Genomic DNA, 17,356 nt, shown 5'->3' on the forward strand with positions numbered 1-17,356 from the left:
AAAATTTAATAATAAAAAAAAACACAAACAAAAAGTACAATAATATTAGCTAACATTACAAATGGAAATTTTTATTTTTCTGGACATGTTACATTACATGGAAGCCACTTAAAGGGTGTATTCAATTTATAATATAAATGCTGAAAAAGATTATTTTAAGTATACCTAATAATAATAATAATAATATATTCAATTTTTTACAAGTTACGAATTATCAACTGACAGGAAAAAAAATTAAATAATGTTAATCAGTTTACAATCAATCTTTGTTTTTCTCTTCACTGCTTTACAAAAATAATTGTCCGTTTCATTTTTCGCATCGCTAAAGAAGGCAGTATGGTTTTTGAAAAAACTGGGGTTCTCTCCCCCAAATCTCAAAACTAGGCCTAAATCTTCTTAAATATGTTTTTTCTCTCATAAAAATATAACCACTTAGAGGCAAATCTTTCCTTTTCAAGCAAATACATATAAAATTTAACTAAAAACAAATCCTTTGCGAAGCTCAAAGTGTTAATTAATTAATTAAGATAGCAAAAACACTAGCCCCTTCTAATTTTTACTTCAATAATATTTAAAAACAACTAGATTAATTAATTAATTAATTTAAATTGCCTCTAACCTTACAAAAAAAGCTACGGATTAAGAAGTTACCTGTAAATCTAGGGAGAAAAAAAACCCATTTTTTGTGGTAGTGAAAAGTTTATAGTAGGGAGGAAGAACAGGCCCAGAAATAATACAAAATATTTCATAAAATTAAAAAATTAATAAAGCAACTATATAATTTACAAAAAAAAAAAAGCTTATCTTATTCTCTTTTTTTACCCTTTTTTTCATTTTAAAGAATAAAATATATTTTTCTGGTAATTTCTGTAAATGAAGCGGAGGAATGCATTTGTTTTTTTTTTACGTTTGTTTTTCACATTTTTCTTCACTCATTTTTAGTTAACTTTCGACACAGATATGAGGCGGGATGAAGAATTAATGGACTTTAGCAAAATTTTCATTTTTAATTTTCATTTTTCACCAAAAAGGCGGAATGTATAGAAAAACCTCTGTATATTACGAATTTTAATTTTTATTTCTAGCCAATTATTTTTTTTTTTCCGCTACGCTTGATTATATAAAGTTTGTATCTTTTTTTTTCCCTTCACTTCAAAATTTGGTCTAACAGTCTTTTTCTTATAAAAAAAATCTTACCACAGACTCGGGCCTAATCATAATTAAACCGAACTATCCTCATTTGAAAGCAAATCATCTTCCAATAGCACCGTATTGTTATCATCCCCACCTCCCGATGAGAAAGAGCCCCTTTTAGTTCCTAAGTATCGACTTGTTGGAGTTGTGTTGCCTCTCCTAGAAGAACGCAAGTATAATTACAATTATTAAACATTACTCTCAATCAGGGTTCATACAACTTTTGGAAAACAAATTTCCCTGAGATTTCCAGGTTTTTCCCGTATATGGAGTATCCCATGGAGCCAATGTTAATGAAGGAGGGGGGGGGGGCAAATAGGACTATAACATACTCAAAGGACATCCCCTTATCTCTAATATAACCAGAGTTATGAGCCTCCAAAGTATAGTGTAATGTTAATCATATGGAGGGGATGTTTATGAACATTTTGCTTAATTACTCGCCCCCTTTTCACTCAAATCTCAAGTTTTTAGTATGGTTGTATGAGGGGCAAATAGGACTATAACATACTCAAAGGACATCCCCGTATCTCTAATAGAACCAGAGTTATGAGCCTCCAAAGTTTAGTGTAATGTTAATCCTTTGGAAGGAATGTTCACGAACATTTTGCTTAATTACTCGCCCCCTTTTCACTCAAATCTCAAGTTTTTAGTATGGTTGGGTGGGGGGCAAATAGGACTATAACATACTCAAAGGACATCCCCGTATCTCTAATATAACCAGAGTTATGAGCCATCAAAGTATAGTGTAATGTTAATCCTACGGAAAGTATGTTTATGAACATTTTGCTTAATTACTCGGCCCCTGTTTGTCGTAGCCCTAAGTTTTTAGTATGGTTGTATGGGGGGCAAATTATACTCAAAGGATATCCCCGTATCTCTAGTAGAACCAGAGTTATGAGCCTCCAAAGTATAGTGTAATGTTAATCCTATGGAGGGTATGTTCACGAACATTTTGCTTAATTACTCGGCCCCTGTTTGACGCAAAGTTCCCCTATTTCCCCGAGGTTTTTGTCAACTATTTATTTCCCTGTTTTCCAGGTTTGTATGAACCCTGTCAATTAAAACTAAATTAATAATTGCTTACCTAAGTTTATTTTTAAGATTGGAGAGTTCCCTAGCCATTGCTTCATTTGATTCTATCATTTCTTCTAGTTCTCTTTGAGCTTTACGTCTTTGAGCTCGTTCTTTAGAGCAGTCTTCTTCAGCTTCGTCTAACTGTAGTTTCAGGGTCTTCACTCTGCCATTCACCTTCTCTACCTAAAGTCGCGCAAAAAGGTTAAAAATACGTTCATATGGAGTTTATTAGAAGTTAAAAATTATAGATATATCTGACCTGTTCTTTGTATTGATCAGCGTGTCTTCGCTCATCATCCAATTGCATAAGAACTTCTTTAAGCCTTTTCTCAAGTTTTCTATTAGCTTTACCCAAAGCTTGACGCTCCCTGCGTACCAAATTATTAGTGAAAAATAGCTTACAAAGACAATAAAATAGTTACTTACTTGACTTCATCATCAAGTTGTTCTTCAAGTTGGGTTACTTTGGTTTCTAGGCCAGCGATGGTGGCTTTTGATTTGGCACGTTGCGTAGATTCTAATTCTTGTAGCTTGGCTTTCATTTCCTTATTCTGCCTTTCAAGTTGACTCCTGATATTTTCCGATTTCTGGTAGCTAGATCTTTCAGCTCCTAATTCGGCAGTCAATTGTTCCACTAATGTTTGAGTTTTCCTCAATTTATCGACGATAATTTCGCTATTGCTCTGTTCCTCTTCTAGATCTTCTTCCAACTGTTGTATTCTGGCTTCCAAGCGACGTTTATCATCCAACAGTAGAGAGCTAAGAGTAAAAAAAGTAACAACATTAAATTTACTAACTTTCATTAAGGGGAGTGGAATTCAGGGTTCATACAACTTTTGGAAAACAAATTTCCCTGAGATTTCCAGGTTTTTCCCGCATATGGGGTATCCTATGGAACAAATGTAAACGAAGTAGGGGGGGGGGGGCAAATTGGACTATAACATACTCAAAGGACATCCCCGTATCTCTATTAGAACCAGAGTTACGAGCCTCCAAAATATAGTGTAATGTTAATCCTATGGAGAGGGTATGTTTATGAACATTTTGCTTAATTACTCGGTCCCTGTTTACTCGATCGCCAAGTTTTTAGTATGGTTGGATGGCGGGCAAATAGGACTATAACATACTAAAAGGACATCCCCATATCTCTAGTAGAACCAGAGTTACGAGCCTCCGAAGTATAGTGTAATATTAATCCTATGGAGGGAGATAAGTTTATGAACATTTTGCTTAATTACTCGGCCCCTGTTTGTCGTAGCCCTAAGTTTTTAGTATGGTTGTATAGGGGGCAAACTGGACTATAACATACTCAAAGGACATCCCCATATCTCTAGTAGAACCAGAGTTATGAGCCTCCAAAGTATAGTGTAATGTTAATCCTATGGAGGGTGGTATGTTTATGAACATTTTGCTTAATTACTCGGCCCCTGTTTGACGCAAATTTCCCTGATTTCCCTGAATTTTACTAAAAATTATAAATTTCCCTGATGTTTTTGTCAACTATTTATTTCCCTGATTATTCCAGGTTTTCCCGGTTTTCCAGGTTAGTATGAACCCTGGGAATTATAAATTTTTAACTTACCCTTTGTTGGCATTATTGCTTATTTCATCTTGAAGGTCATCTCTTTCAGCTTCGGCGGCCCTTCTCGACCTCTCAGAACTAACCAAGTCCTCTTGGAGTTGGATGATATCAGCCTCCATCATTTTCAACCTCTTCTCAGCATCCTTAGCCTGGATAGCCAACTCGTCTCTGGCTGATCTGGCTTCTTCAGTATCCCTTTGGTAGTCTTTGATTTGCGCTTGGAGTTTCTTCAACTGTCTAATGGAGTCTTCCTTCACCTTATTGGCCATTTCCAATTGAGCCTCTAGATCGTTAAAATCGCTTTCCAACTTCTTCCTGGTATTAACAGCGGCTGTTCTTTGCTTTCTTTCATCTTCCAACTCGGCTTCCAAATCCCTGACAGATTTAACCAACATTCTCCTCTTTTCTTCGGCTTGCTCATCTTTCGCGATTAAGTCTCTCTCAAACTGAGACTTCATGGCTTGCATGTTCACTTCCAATCTCAATTTCGCATCTTCAGTCAATTGTAATTCGTCTTCCAACTCTTCAATTTGAGTTTTTTGTTCCATCAATTGATTTTCCAAAACCCGTTTAGCTTTTTCCAATTCATGCACCTGAAACAAAAAAGCTATTTAACAAACTGAAAAACTAAATTAACCAGGGAAATAAATATTCTTACATTCTTGTCAGCTGTGCCTTGATTGTTGACTAGCTCGTCTAATTCGTTTTGCAATTGCTTTCTGGATCTTTCCAATTCCTCCATTAAATCTTGCCTTTCATCCAAAGCGCGAGTTAGAGACAAAATTTTGGTTTCCTTCTCCCTAGCCTCTCGCTCAGCTTGGTCTCTTTCTTGTCCGTAACGTTCAGAAATGGCCTTTTCTTCGGCTAATAATTGGTCAAACTTTCTCTGCTTCTTTTCCAATTCAGACACTTTGGACCTTTGACTTTCTAACTCTACATTCAAGTCTTCAACTTCGGATTGCAATTTCTTTTTAGATTTTTCTAGTTTATCATTCACAGCTTGAATTTCTTCCAACTGTCTTAGAAGAGTTTCCATATCCTTGGCTTGTTTTTTACGTTGCTCTTCCAAGGAAGCTACCAATTCAGCTTCCTCGTCAGCTTTTCGTTTTTGTTCTTGAGCCTACGCAATTCCAAAAGTAGAAAGACACCGATCTAAGTAACTAGACAACGGGAAAAAACAAACAAACAAATACATTACCATTAGTTGGAACTGCACCATCTGTTTCTCCATCTGCTTTTTGGCTTCCTCCTCCTCTTCGAGTTGTTCTTGCAAAGTAGCTCTATCAGATTCCAATTGACGTAATCTGGTACTGAGAGCAAGTTTCTGTTTCGTTTCTTCATGGAGCATGTCTTGTGTCTCCGCTAACTGAGCTTCTAAGGCACCGGTACTCTTGATGGCGTGACTGGCCTTGGATTCCAACTCTTCTAGTTGGGTAGTGACAGTTTCCAACTCATTTTGAAGTTTTTGTCCCCTTTCAGCCATGTCCGCTCTGCTTCTTTCCACTTCACCGAGCTTCATATGAAGTTCTTGTACTAAAGCTTCCTGTTGTTTCCTCTTCCTTTCGGACTCTTGTCGAGCGGACTGAAGAGTTTTGATTTCCTTATCCATTTCACCATTTTCAACTTCCAGGTTACCCTTAACTTTTTCCAAGGAAGATTTGGCCTTCTTCAGGGAATCTATCTGTTCGTTCAGTTCTTCAATGACTTGGTTGTGTTTCACTCTCATTTCAGCGATTTGCATTTCGTGAACCGTAATATCTTCCTCGAGATTCTTCTTGAGCTGGGCTAACTCTTGTTCTCTTTTGCTTCTAAGTTCCTGTTGAGTGGCCGTTGTGTCTAACGAATCTAACAATTCATTCTTCAAGGCTTCCAGTTCCTCATTCAAGTCCCGTTTCTGTTTCTCAGCCTTGGCCCTGGCCGCTTTCTCGGACTCCAAATCTTCCTGCACTTCAGCCAGTTGGTTCTCCATTTCCCGCAGGACCTTTTGAGCCGCTGCCTTTGCGGCAGATTCTTCATCACATCTAATGAAAAATAACGTAAGTAATTGAAAACCAAATCGAGATAAAAATTAGAATCAAGAGAGATTTAATATGAAAACCCCAACAATAATACCTAGAATGTCCATAAATCCAATTTAAAAACGATCTTTTACTCATAGTAAACTTTCCTACAACCGCACACTAGAGCTAACAAAAATCTCAACCGTACCAGTCTCGCTTTAATCAAAGAAAGAGAGACTTGACGAATTTGAACCCGGTAGAGAATGCCGTCACTAAACTAGGAAATTATCACATAGACGCCGATCCTACAGTCTAGAGACATTACCGTTAATTAGACATCTCCGGCTAGATGGTGCCTCTCCCTTCCCACATCTATTTATAGACCTTATATCCCCTCTCTCCTGTATCAGCACAATTTATATATTTTTTTATAAGCTTATATATTTTTTTGTACTTACTTTAGTAGAATCTGAGCCAACTCTTCTTCCCTCTTGCCAAGTTGGAGTTGGAGCTCTTCCACTTGCAGTCTCCTTTCATTGATCTGTTCTTTGAGATCACTTAACTCAGTTTCCATCTTCCTCTTGAACCTCTCAGATTCTTGTCTCAGTTGCGTTTCCCTTCGGAGACGCTCATCCAAATCAACTAGAGAGGCGTCGTTCTTCGCTTTAAGCTTAGCCAGGTGTTTAGATTTTTCCTCCTCTTCGACTAAAGCTTGAGAAAGCTCGTTTAATTTGTCCTCCATTATTTTCTTTTCTTTCTGAGTCTGCGGAGTACGTTTATAACATTCACTTCCTGTCTTCGTTGAATTGATATAATCAGCAAATTCATACAAACCTTAGAATTTGAATCTTCCACTAGGGCTAAGTCCTCTTCTAATTTCTTCATTTTCGCATCCAAGGACACTTTTTCTAGTTGAAGCTTTTGTCTGGCGGCTTCCTCTTCCTCTAATCTATTTAATTAATGAATCGACAGAAACTAATTAATTACTTATGGCTAAATCTATCAAAGTTCCTTACTGTTCCTCCAAATCTTGAATATTGAGCTGAAGTTTCTTTTTTTCAGTGCCGAGGGTTTGATTTCTTTCTTCCTCCTCTTCGATCCTGGCTTCTAAATCGTGTAATATCTCTTCCAGTTCTTGTTTTCTAGCGGACAACCTCATTCTCATTTCCTCAGCTTCAGCGCAAAGTTCCGTTTCAGCCTGAAGTTGTTCCGCCAACATAGTCTTTTCTTCGGCAATTTGTTGCAATTTCTTTTCCAAATCAACCACATCTTGCTCGGCCTTCTCCATCTTCTCTTTGACCGAGCGCAATTCATCCTCTTTGGCGTTTAACTTTTCTTCTTGCTTGGTCACTTGCAACAATGGTTTGACTTTGGTGTAGAGTCTCCACCATGACCAGTTTCGAAGTTTCAAGTACGCGGCGCAGTTCCTTTGCAAAATTCTAATGGCATTCAACTGTTGAAGTCGTTTAGTGTAATTACGTCTAGCCAAAAGACCTCGACAACAAGCTTGGAATTGAATAATCAAGTCGGAGATTTTCATGTCCCTTTCTTCTTCCAAATGAGCCAGGACTCCGGCTCGGAAGAAAATTTTACTTTGCCCGACTCTATATAGATTAGGATCCAAATCCAGAGCGATAATCTAATTGATAAATGATTATTTTCATTAAGTGAATAATGAAGATGATTTACAATATGAAAATAATTTTCAAGATTTAAAGGGATAGTATCAGGCGCACGTGTGTCTACAAGATAATCCCGTAGCTTACTGATGGTAGGCAACCATCGCTATCGGAACCATTCAGACGCAAATTACATCATCACTTAACTACCCAATCAAATCTTACATAGAAAATATGGTTAAGAAACTCACCATTTTTTCACAGGCTAATTTACCATCCATAAATCCTTTAGGAATAGCGTTAGGAGTGAGAAGTTCATACCTAAGAATAAATATTAATTAAAGCAAAAAAGACTAAAGTGTAAATAATTCAATAAAGTGAAATTATTTTTGCATCAGGCGCACAATTATCAACAAGCTAAAACTGTGGCTTAATGATGGCAGGCTACCATCACCAACAGATTAATTCAGGCGCAAATTACGTCATCATCGCAAGTTCTAAGTCAAATCTAAGTAAGAAAAAGTAACATTTACCTCTGGCGAAACTCTTGGAATGGAATTCTATTGGGAAAGCCTTGTCGACAAATTCTTATTCCTTCTAAGACACCATTGCATCTTAATTGGTCTAAAACGAGTGTGGCTTCGATTTTGCCCGCCTATAAATTAAGTATATTATTAGCATCTCCAAAATAGAAGTTTAAGGTTCCAAATTCTTACCCGTTTTTCGTGGTTGGGAATGATACACCTAACAAAATTGGGGTTCGTATTTCTTAGAGTGACCATCAATTTGGCTAATTGATCTTTGTAAAGTTGACTGACAGTTCTAAACATTCCCTTTTTCGTTCTAGCTCCAAATTGCGTATCACCCATTGTCGCGGCACCCATACCAACAATTTCAGCGGCTAACAATGACAAACACGTTAATAACTTAAGTTAATATACCCTTGTAGCGGACCATTGGTCAGGGAGCCCAGCCAAAAATTTTATTTCCTTATAGGAAAAATTGGTATTTTAAAGGAAAATATAGGAAAAATAATTCTCATATACAACACTATTTTGTAGGGGTGTGCGAATACCACATTTTGGGTATCGAACCGGTTACCGAATACCAAAAAATTTACCTTATCAAATACCGAATCAAATAGTTTATTCCAAATCGAATATCGAATAGTTAGGCCTAGGTAAATTATTTTACTAATCGATTAACCGCGAATACTAGGCCTAACTATACGCGAATAGTTCACCCTAATACTCGCGAATACTAGGACTAACTATACACGATTAATTGGGTAGTAACCCTAATATTCGCCAATAGTTATTACAAAGCAAGGAGAAAAACATTTAGAAGCTCCTGCATTTCAAAATACCTCTCCTCATTGGTGGTCAAGTATTTCTTAAAATATTCCTATCCACTTGCTCGTAGCTTTCGAAGGTAGACAAATAAAATTGGGATGATATTTTTTGAAACAAGGTGGGTCTCTCTGGTGACAAGGACCTAAATATATGGTAGTTGAACTTTAACCGAATAGTCAGTTCGGTATTCGATATTCGTATCGAATAGTGAAAATGGGCCTATCAAATACCGGATCGAATTATTCGGTTCGGTATTCGATCAAATTATTCGATTGAAACGGTTAACCGCACACCTCTACTATTTTGTCTTAAACTATGTAGAAATATCTCAAAAATATAACAATTGGATTTTACTTTCCAAGAGGAACTTAGTTAAATGAATAGCGACGTGGTTTAAAAATTATCTCAAATCTAAAGAAAATCGTACTTTTTTGAGAGTTTAAACTCTTCTGATTCTTCGAAAACTTGCAATTTGGGGGACAAAAGCTAATTGGCGGTGAAGATTTTAGATAAATTTGAAGCTAAACTACACGAAAACTTTGATTAAGTAAAAAATATAGGATATTAAATGACCTTTCATGAAATTATAGGATAATATAAGACAGGTTAAAAAAAAACAGGGTTTCATAGGAATTATAGGACCACTGGGCTCCTTGCTTTGTTCACCGTATCCTTACCATCTTTCCAAATATGCATAATAAAGTTATCTTGCGATGTTTGTAGCAAAGAGACGACATTCTCATTCAGCGGGTCCATATTCTTCATCAACCACTGCGTCGCCAAATAATCAACTTTCCCAGCATAATGAATGATGCTGAAATCGCAGGTGCCTCTAAAGTCACTTTTGATGAACTTTGGATGCATACTGTGAGCATTGACTAGTTTGTCCACAAATGTTTTATCGTTGGCTTTGGGGAACCAACATTCTTCATCCAAAAGTGCCAAAATACCCATGGGCTAAAATAACAAATCTTTTAATTAATTAAATTTGAAATTGAAACCCAAACACTAATCAATGATAAGAAATCTACCAGTACACTTAAAATTACTAAAAATAAGGACACTCATTTTGTTTTAATTGCTCTACATACTCAAGGGCCAGCCGGTGCCTCTCAAAAAAAAAAAAAATTAATTCCCTCGACACATTTTCCAAAACAGTGAAAAGTTATTCAAGCAGTTATGAAACTCAATACTATAACGTTTCCCTTTTTTTCTTTCAAGTAGGCTTAAGGGTATGGCATAAAAAGGGGTCTCAAAAAGATAGAACCCTGGTAGGTCCAGAATTAAGACACAAATTCAAAAGAACACGTTCAGGGTTCATATAACTTTGGAAAACAGATTTCTCCGAGTTTTCCAGCAGATATTTCCCCGAGTTTCTCCCACATAATCCAGTTTTTACATGGACTATCTTATGGAGGGCATGTTAAAGAACATTTTGCTTAACTACTCAACCCCTGTTTAACGTAACCCCAAGTCTTTAGTATGGTTGGATGCAGTCTGGGAAATACCACACCTCCACTGGTCCAAGACCAGTTTATTAATTGCAATTTTTAAATTCAAGAAGTTCGGGTTACTGCTCCATGGGACCAGTTTATTAATTGCAAATCTATAGCAGAAAAAAGGCTGGGACTGTACGGAGACCAGTTTATTATTTCGGACACTAGGGGTCACTGGTTTAAAAAAATATCCTTATTTTCCAGACTGGTTGGATGGGGGACAAATACGACTATAACCATAGATAATAAACACCAGGATCAGAAGGTCGGGGCAGAGCTTGCCGCGCCTTGTACAAACTGGGTAGGTTCTACTTCCGGAAACCAGCGCATGCGTACAGCGTAGAATCATGGTTAAATAGTGCATTCTTTAAAGTTTTTATATAAACATTAGGCCTATCGGTTATCATCTCATATGAGCATATCTTGGCACTATGGCTTTAACTGACTATAAACAAAACAAGGATAACCCTTAAAGGTCAGGTTAATTGATACTTTAGTATTTTCAATAATTATTGAAAAACATCCTAAGCCTCGGTTTAGATTAAGGGGTCACACGGGGCGGCGCGAAAAACGAGCAGGCAGACCTCGTCTGCGCATAAGCGGAAGTCAACTGCAGAAGTTAGGCGTGCGCCCCCCCCCCCGCACAAGCGCGGCAAAGAGAGATACACTACGGAAGGCATACCTTCCGATCCTTGTGTATATTATCTATGCTATAACATATTCAAAGACATTCCCGTACCCCTAATAGAACCAGAGTTATAACAATGGGAGTTAAGTTGACGCAACCCTCTCAAAGAAAACTGACTAAAACCTCAAATTTCCCAGAGTTTTTGTAAACTATTTATTTCCCCGAGTTTTCCAGGTTTGTATAAACCCTGACATTGTACTCAAAGTGGCAATTGGAAAATTTTTGAAAACTAGAATATCACAGCCAAGAGAAAGTTAGTGTTTCTTTAAACGGGGCCGGGAGGGGGTGCTTAAGAAGTAAAGTTGGTTGGGGGAGGTAGGAGGGTGCTCAAGACATTCCTAAGCTACACCCACCCACACATTAGTAAGTAAAGATAAAAAAAACACTAAAGAAGTCGCGACAGAAAAAAAATATGATTGATGTAAAATATAACCTGAGGTGGGGGAAGAACATAAATCTTGCCAAGTTTAATTTTTTACAGGGTTCATCCAAAATGTGGAAAATCAATTTCCCTGATATTTCCAGGTTTTTTCATAGGTTTTTCCCTGATATTTCCAGGTGTAAGAGCCCCTAATTTTATAGAGTATGCTAATAACACTACAAACATCACCTTGAGAGAACTCGGAGCCTCAGAGGGAACGCGAGTACCGCTGGAAATTATTATTTTTAAATTATACGAAAATTATTTTTCTTTCGGCTACCTCGATCGAAAATAAACTGGATTCGGCGAAAAGTACACTATCCCCGTAAATTTCCCTGACATTTACTATTTATTTGAAATTTGCCTGATTTCCCTGACATTTACTATTTATTTGAAATTTCCCCGATTTTTCCCTGACGTTTGACGCAAAAAACAGTTTCCCTGATATAACCCGGTTTTCCAGGTTTGTATGAACCCTGTTAAAATGCTATCGAAAAAACATAAAAGGCCTTTCTTTGCTATAGCTGATATGACATTTTTCATTATGGAAATTGAGTCAACAGAATCCCTTGTTTAAGACACCCTTAATGGTTAATAAATCAAGAGGACGCTGCTATTTTTCTGATAACTTTAAAAATACGTGGGTTAATATAAACAAACTAATAATCTCTAAGCGCTGAGGGTTTATTTTTAAAGAGGGGGAAGTTAATGAAAACAACAAACCTTTTCAATTAAATCTATAGTCGGTTGTAGATCTAGGCCAAAATCAATGAATTTCCATTCAATGCCTTCTCGTTGATACTCCTCCTGTTCCAAGATGAACATAGTGTGGTTGAAGAGTTGTTGGAGTTTCTCGTTCGTGTAATTAATGCACAATTGCTCAAAGGAGTTCAACTAGAAATAAATAAATGAAGCTAGTTTAACACAAATTTCAAATTATTTCTGATTAAAGTGTTAGTGCCACAATTTTCGTAATCCACAAACTTAAAAAAAGGGGGGGGGGGATCCTTGAAAAATCTAGTTTATTATGATATGTTCACCGTTTTATTTTTGTGTTTCGTAGCAATTTATAATAATTGTATTGTACAGTTTAGAAAAGGCCTAGTTAAAATTTTGTGGGTCGTTTCATGACGTAGTAGGGATAAATTTTCTCACTAGATGTCGCTCTGTTAAGCCTATTTTATTCAGATTGCGCCCCACATTAGTAGACTCGGAGTCTCAGGCGCACGCGCTTGGCTTTTCCACGAGATGCCGTGAGTGACGTATCAAGGAGAAAAACCCCCCAAAAATTATCTCCGCAAATTCACTTTTACCCCCAAAATTTCAAGTTTTGGAAGTGTTTTTCTTGTGTTTTCCCTCATATTTAAATATTTATCAAGCATATTTTTGGAATCAGAAGAGTTTAAACTCTCAAAAAAGTAAGGTTTTCTTTAGATTTGAGATCATTTTTAAATCGGGTCACTATTCCTTTAAAAACAATAAAACAAGCAAACTTACGTCAAAGATTTCAAAACCAGCGATATCGAGGATTCCAATGAAAGAAGCTCCTTGTCGCTTGGTTCTATCCAATGACCGGTTGATTCTATTCACTAGCCATTTAAACATCCTTTCGTAGCAAGCTTTACTAATGGCTTCCACGGCAAACTCGACTTGCTCCTTGGTTTGAGCTTTGGTGACGTAATCTCGACCAACTTTTAACCTGGGTCTTAAGAAGGCTTTGGTCATTTCCGTGACGTTTAAACCTAAAAGATGGCTGATCTTCTGAGCCACAGTGTTGTCGGGTAAGGTCGCTTGATCAGTATTGCGTTCTTGTTTGAATTGCATGTTTCCAAACAGAAGTACAGCCGAAACCACTCTAAAAATCGCTACAAAACAGAGAAAATAATGATTACGTCGAGACAATTTTGGATGACAGGGTATGGATGGTAACTTACCACTCAAGTCATCTAGGTTAAGTCCCATTATATGCATGGCTTGAATGGTCGATTTAAATTCTAACGCATCATCCACACCGGTAACTGGCAGGTTTCCACAAGTAAGGAATGTATAATTTTTTGCATCTTCCAGCAAAAATTCCTCTGAAAAGTTTTTGAGACGAAAATAAGATCAATCTTGTGACAAAGATTGAACACTTTTTAAGTTCAGCATACTTCTATATTCTGGAGTTGCACCAGATAATAATTGGTAAAATACGTGAAAACTCCTTTCATCTTTAGCTTGCCGTATAGCCCTGGATTTTTCCAGGAGGTAAGTTTCGATGTTAGCCCCAGCAATAAAGCCCGATGCGTCAAAATTAATCCTGATAAATTTTCCCTACGAGTGATAAGAAGCGAAAAAAAAACATTTCATATTTTGTCTCCGTGAAAGATAACGTAAATTACCAGGGTTCATACAACTTTTGGAAAACCAATTTCCCTGAGATTTCCATGTTTTTCCCCATATACTTCCCTGAATTTTCCCGGTTTTTCTCGTTAACGAAGGAGGAGGGGGGACAAATAGGGCTATAACATACTCTAAGGGCATCCCGGTATCTATAGTAGAACCAGAGTTATGAGCCTCCAAAGTATAGTGTAATGTTAATCCTATGGAGAGTATCTTTATGATCATTTTGCTTAATTACTCGGCCCCTGTTTGTCGTAGCCCTAAGTTTTTAGTATGGTTGGATGGGGGATAAATTGGACTATAACATACTCAAAGGACATCCCCGTATCTCTAATTGAACCAGAGATACGAGCCTCCAAAGTTGGGTGTAATGTTAATCCTATGGAGGGTATGTTTATGAACATTTTGCTTAATTACTCGGCCCCTGTTTGACGCAAATTTCCTTGATTTCCCTGAATTTTACTAATACTAAAAATCCGAAATTTCCCTGAGGTTTTTGTCAACTATTTATTTCCCTGATTTTTCCAGGTTTTCCCTGTTTTCCAGGTTTGTATGAACCCTGGTAAAATTACTCGGCCAAGAAATTTTGAAACACTTACAAATCTGGAAGAGTTGTCATTTTTAACTGTCTTGGCATTACCAAAGGCTTCTAAAATTGGATTGGCTTGGAGGAGCTGTTGCTCTAATTCACCCTAAAGATCGGTAGAGACACCAGAGAGGGAGAAAACTTGAGTAAATACAGTCATCACTAAGAAATACAAGACTGGGGGCTCCAAACGTGTGACAAAATAACAACTAGAGAGGTTTGAAAACACTGACATGCTCATTACGAGTGACAACGCGTGTCCTAAAAGCTTAATCTTAAAACAAAAACTCGGTAATACTTACAATTATATTCACCGGTGGTGGATGATACTGGGTGCATCGAAGAGTGAAATCATAAGACAGAGAAGCGAAAAATAGAAGGAGAAAAAAAATATTCGTGCCATTTACAAAAATAAAACATGCGAGACATAGTTCATGCCATGAACATAAACTATTAAAAAACGGAGCAGGATTTCTGGAACATTACAAATCTAATCACCAAGATTAAGGTCCGAAATTTAGTAATAAATTTTGGTATGTTACATTTAAGATTTTGAATAGCCCATGACAAAGGCCTAACACTGTGCCAGAAAACACATTTTGAAGTACGAAACAAGTTCACACTTATCTCACCACTCAAAAGTGTGATACACACAAATTTATAAAATAATTCTCCAAAATCCTGCTCTGCCAGTATATGCTTAACAATATTGATCTATTCGTAATAAACACTTCTAAATTTTAAACCACAATCATCGTACAGAACATGCGTGAAATAATAATAATAATAATAATAATAATTCCGTGTCGTGAACTTCGTAAATATATAATATATAATAACAATCAAACACCGAGTAAACAACATTTATATCAAAATTTGACCCTAAGGAAAAAAAAAAAAAAACTTGAACAGAATTTTAGAATATAAATTCAAACCTTAGAATATTTTCGATCTTCGCAATGATTACTAGTATGAGATATTTCACTCAGTTCCTTAATTTGTTTGTTTGTATTTTTCATAACAAAAGCAGCACGGTAAAATGTTGTAAAATGCAAATTGTTTTAACATAAATTCACATTTTTTTTTAATATTTCGTAGGAAGAAAAGCTTAAAACATTAAGAGAATAAAGTGAAAAACGAAAATTCCACGATGTCAAGCTTAGCTAACCAGCATTAACTTTGATTTATTTCACGCACATTTTTTTAAATTGAAAGGAATTTTTATATTATAAGCCTGAATCAAGAAGTGATATCTAGTTTATTAGGGAGAAGGTAGAAGATGCCTAAGTATTCGCGCGCCATAGTCCCAGTCCCCCTTTAAAAATACAAAGGGGGACGTAAAAGGAGGCCGGGCTATTCCGCCTCTCCTCATGCCCTCGGAAAATACGTAATTTTCGTCATTCGCGTCGCGCTGACGTGAGTTTTCAAGAACCAATGAGATGCTGGTTGTAATTTAGAGGCGGGGATTAACTCCGGACCTACGTTTGGAGTGGAGATAAAGCTGGAAATGTGGCGAATTTTTACCTTCTCCCTAGTAAACTAGATATCACTTCTTGCCTGAATATTGGTGTTCTAAATCCTTTTTTCCCCTTAATCTTTCCGACACGAAATTTAAAATTTTCTCCATTGAGAATAAAAGAAATATAATGATAAAAAAATGAAAAATAAACTCACCGAATGAATGGAAGAGGATGAACTTCTAGGTTTGGAAGAGGCCACAAACGCCAGAAATTGAATAACTTTTTTCGTGTTTTCAGTTTTACCAGCGCCTGATTCACCTCTGAATTAAATTAAATAAAATTCATGGGTCAAAATTATCACGATAAAAACATTATTTTCAGCTATTACTTTTATTTGACCAAGCTAGCTTACGTTTCAAGCGACAAACATTTTAACTAGTGTAAAAATCAGAATCAAATACAACCTAATTGGTTCACAGGTTGCAGCCCTGAGCATTCATTTCAAGAATACATAGATATCTTCTACTTGGAATATTTAAGAAACCGTAAACCCCATACAAATATCTGATTTAAGGTAAGGGGAGGGGCTTAAAACTTGGTTAAACCTCCAGCTCCTCCTTCCTCGCTTTTCATTGGATATTCGACTCTAAGGGAGGTTTTGGATAACTGTTGAGGCGCGCACGTCGATATCACGTGATATACACTTTAAAATAAAATAGCTAATACGAACTTTAGCTCGGTTTTGGCAACCATAATATTAGTCGTCAGCTCAGGACTCACAATAGAGCTATCTCAGTTGTGACGTCAGTGCTTAGTTAAAACGTCACGGGCTTAACTTTAGCAGTGGGCGGCCATGTTTGGTACCACTTTGGTTCTATGGGCAAATAGCACGGGTGACGTCACTCTAAGGCTTCTTACATAGCTCTATTTAGACTACCAATATTGACGCCACGCCCTCCACGTAGCTCCTCCCCTCTCAGTACCACTCCATTATGCCCGACGTCAGGGTGACAGTTATTACACCTCTAATTCAAGCAGAAAGGCCCAGAAAATGGCTGCTTGTTAAAGATTCCAAGTTGTAAAAAAAATCTTATGTGTTCCTGGCATTCTAATAATTGCCTTCTTAAAATTCTAGACTCAATTCCTCATAATCATAAAGCTAACGATATTTTAATGGTTTTACTTAATAGCTTTGCCTCGAGTTAAGCCTAAAGAACTGGACATATATTAATTGCAAATTAAACTTACGTGCATAATATGGACTGATCTTCTCGATCTATGAAATACAAGAAAGAAAAAAAGAAGAAAATTTGGTTATTTTAAATTTAAATACACAATGAAGTAATTACGTAATAGTTGGCACTGTGTGTTTGAAACGGGATAATAAGTTACTACGCGGCTTTTCTCGGTTGATTTAAAAGAAATGTTTCTCAAAATAAATTAGAGGAGTTCAAAGACCGTTCTTAACGAAATAAATAAACAAGCCCCTCTCTCATTAG

At 36.7% G+C, this 17,356-nt stretch overlaps 1 protein-coding gene and 1 non-coding gene across 3 annotated transcripts in view; both read right to left on the minus strand.

Moving 5' to 3' along the window:
• Positions 1 to 45: 45 nt before the first annotated feature.
• Positions 46 to 17,356, minus strand: part of zip (myosin heavy chain 10) — a 32,138-nt gene continuing 14,827 nt past the window's right edge. Inside the window, exons 3-24 of one of the 2 annotated variants that reach the window (XM_089842511.1) lie at positions 17,106 to 17,133; positions 16,072 to 16,177; positions 14,700 to 14,726; positions 14,411 to 14,503; positions 13,580 to 13,742; positions 13,364 to 13,507; positions 12,927 to 13,294; positions 12,153 to 12,323; positions 9,502 to 9,781; positions 8,189 to 8,373; positions 8,006 to 8,127; positions 7,724 to 7,793; positions 6,870 to 7,492; positions 6,688 to 6,802; positions 6,312 to 6,616; positions 5,052 to 5,874; positions 4,512 to 4,973; positions 3,854 to 4,446; positions 2,698 to 3,030; positions 2,531 to 2,639; positions 2,282 to 2,454; positions 46 to 1,353 (exon numbers count right to left, since the gene is read on the minus strand). In XM_089842511.1, coding sequence (XP_089698637.1) covers positions 1,221 to 1,353; positions 2,282 to 2,454; positions 2,531 to 2,639; positions 2,698 to 3,030; positions 3,854 to 4,446; positions 4,512 to 4,973; positions 5,052 to 5,874; positions 6,312 to 6,616; positions 6,688 to 6,802; positions 6,870 to 7,492; positions 7,724 to 7,793; positions 8,006 to 8,127; positions 8,189 to 8,373; positions 9,502 to 9,781; positions 12,153 to 12,323; positions 12,927 to 13,294; positions 13,364 to 13,507; positions 13,580 to 13,742; positions 14,411 to 14,503; positions 14,700 to 14,726; positions 16,072 to 16,177; positions 17,106 to 17,133 — 5,426 coding nt within the window. In that variant the 3' untranslated portion in view covers positions 46 to 1,220. The remainder of the gene's footprint in view (positions 1,354 to 2,281; positions 2,455 to 2,530; positions 2,640 to 2,697; positions 3,031 to 3,853; positions 4,447 to 4,511; positions 4,974 to 5,051; positions 5,875 to 6,311; positions 6,617 to 6,687; positions 6,803 to 6,869; positions 7,493 to 7,723; positions 7,794 to 8,005; positions 8,128 to 8,188; positions 8,374 to 9,501; positions 9,782 to 12,152; positions 12,324 to 12,926; positions 13,295 to 13,363; positions 13,508 to 13,579; positions 13,743 to 14,410; positions 14,504 to 14,699; positions 14,727 to 16,071; positions 16,178 to 17,105; positions 17,134 to 17,356) is intronic. The other variant, XM_089842512.1, reaches the window with a different exon arrangement.
• On the minus strand, positions 7,863 to 7,965 carry LOC149661129 (small nucleolar RNA SNORD16). Its single transcript, XR_016369465.1, has one exon. It is a non-coding gene; the product is annotated as a small nucleolar RNA SNORD16 (small nucleolar RNA).

This window comes from Phalangium opilio, unplaced genomic scaffold, assembly GCF_054372755.1.
Source record: "Phalangium opilio isolate 3A_F unplaced genomic scaffold, DU_Popi_V2 ptg000070l_1, whole genome shotgun sequence".
NCBI classification, from domain to species: domain Eukaryota; kingdom Metazoa; phylum Arthropoda; class Arachnida; order Opiliones; family Phalangiidae; genus Phalangium; species Phalangium opilio.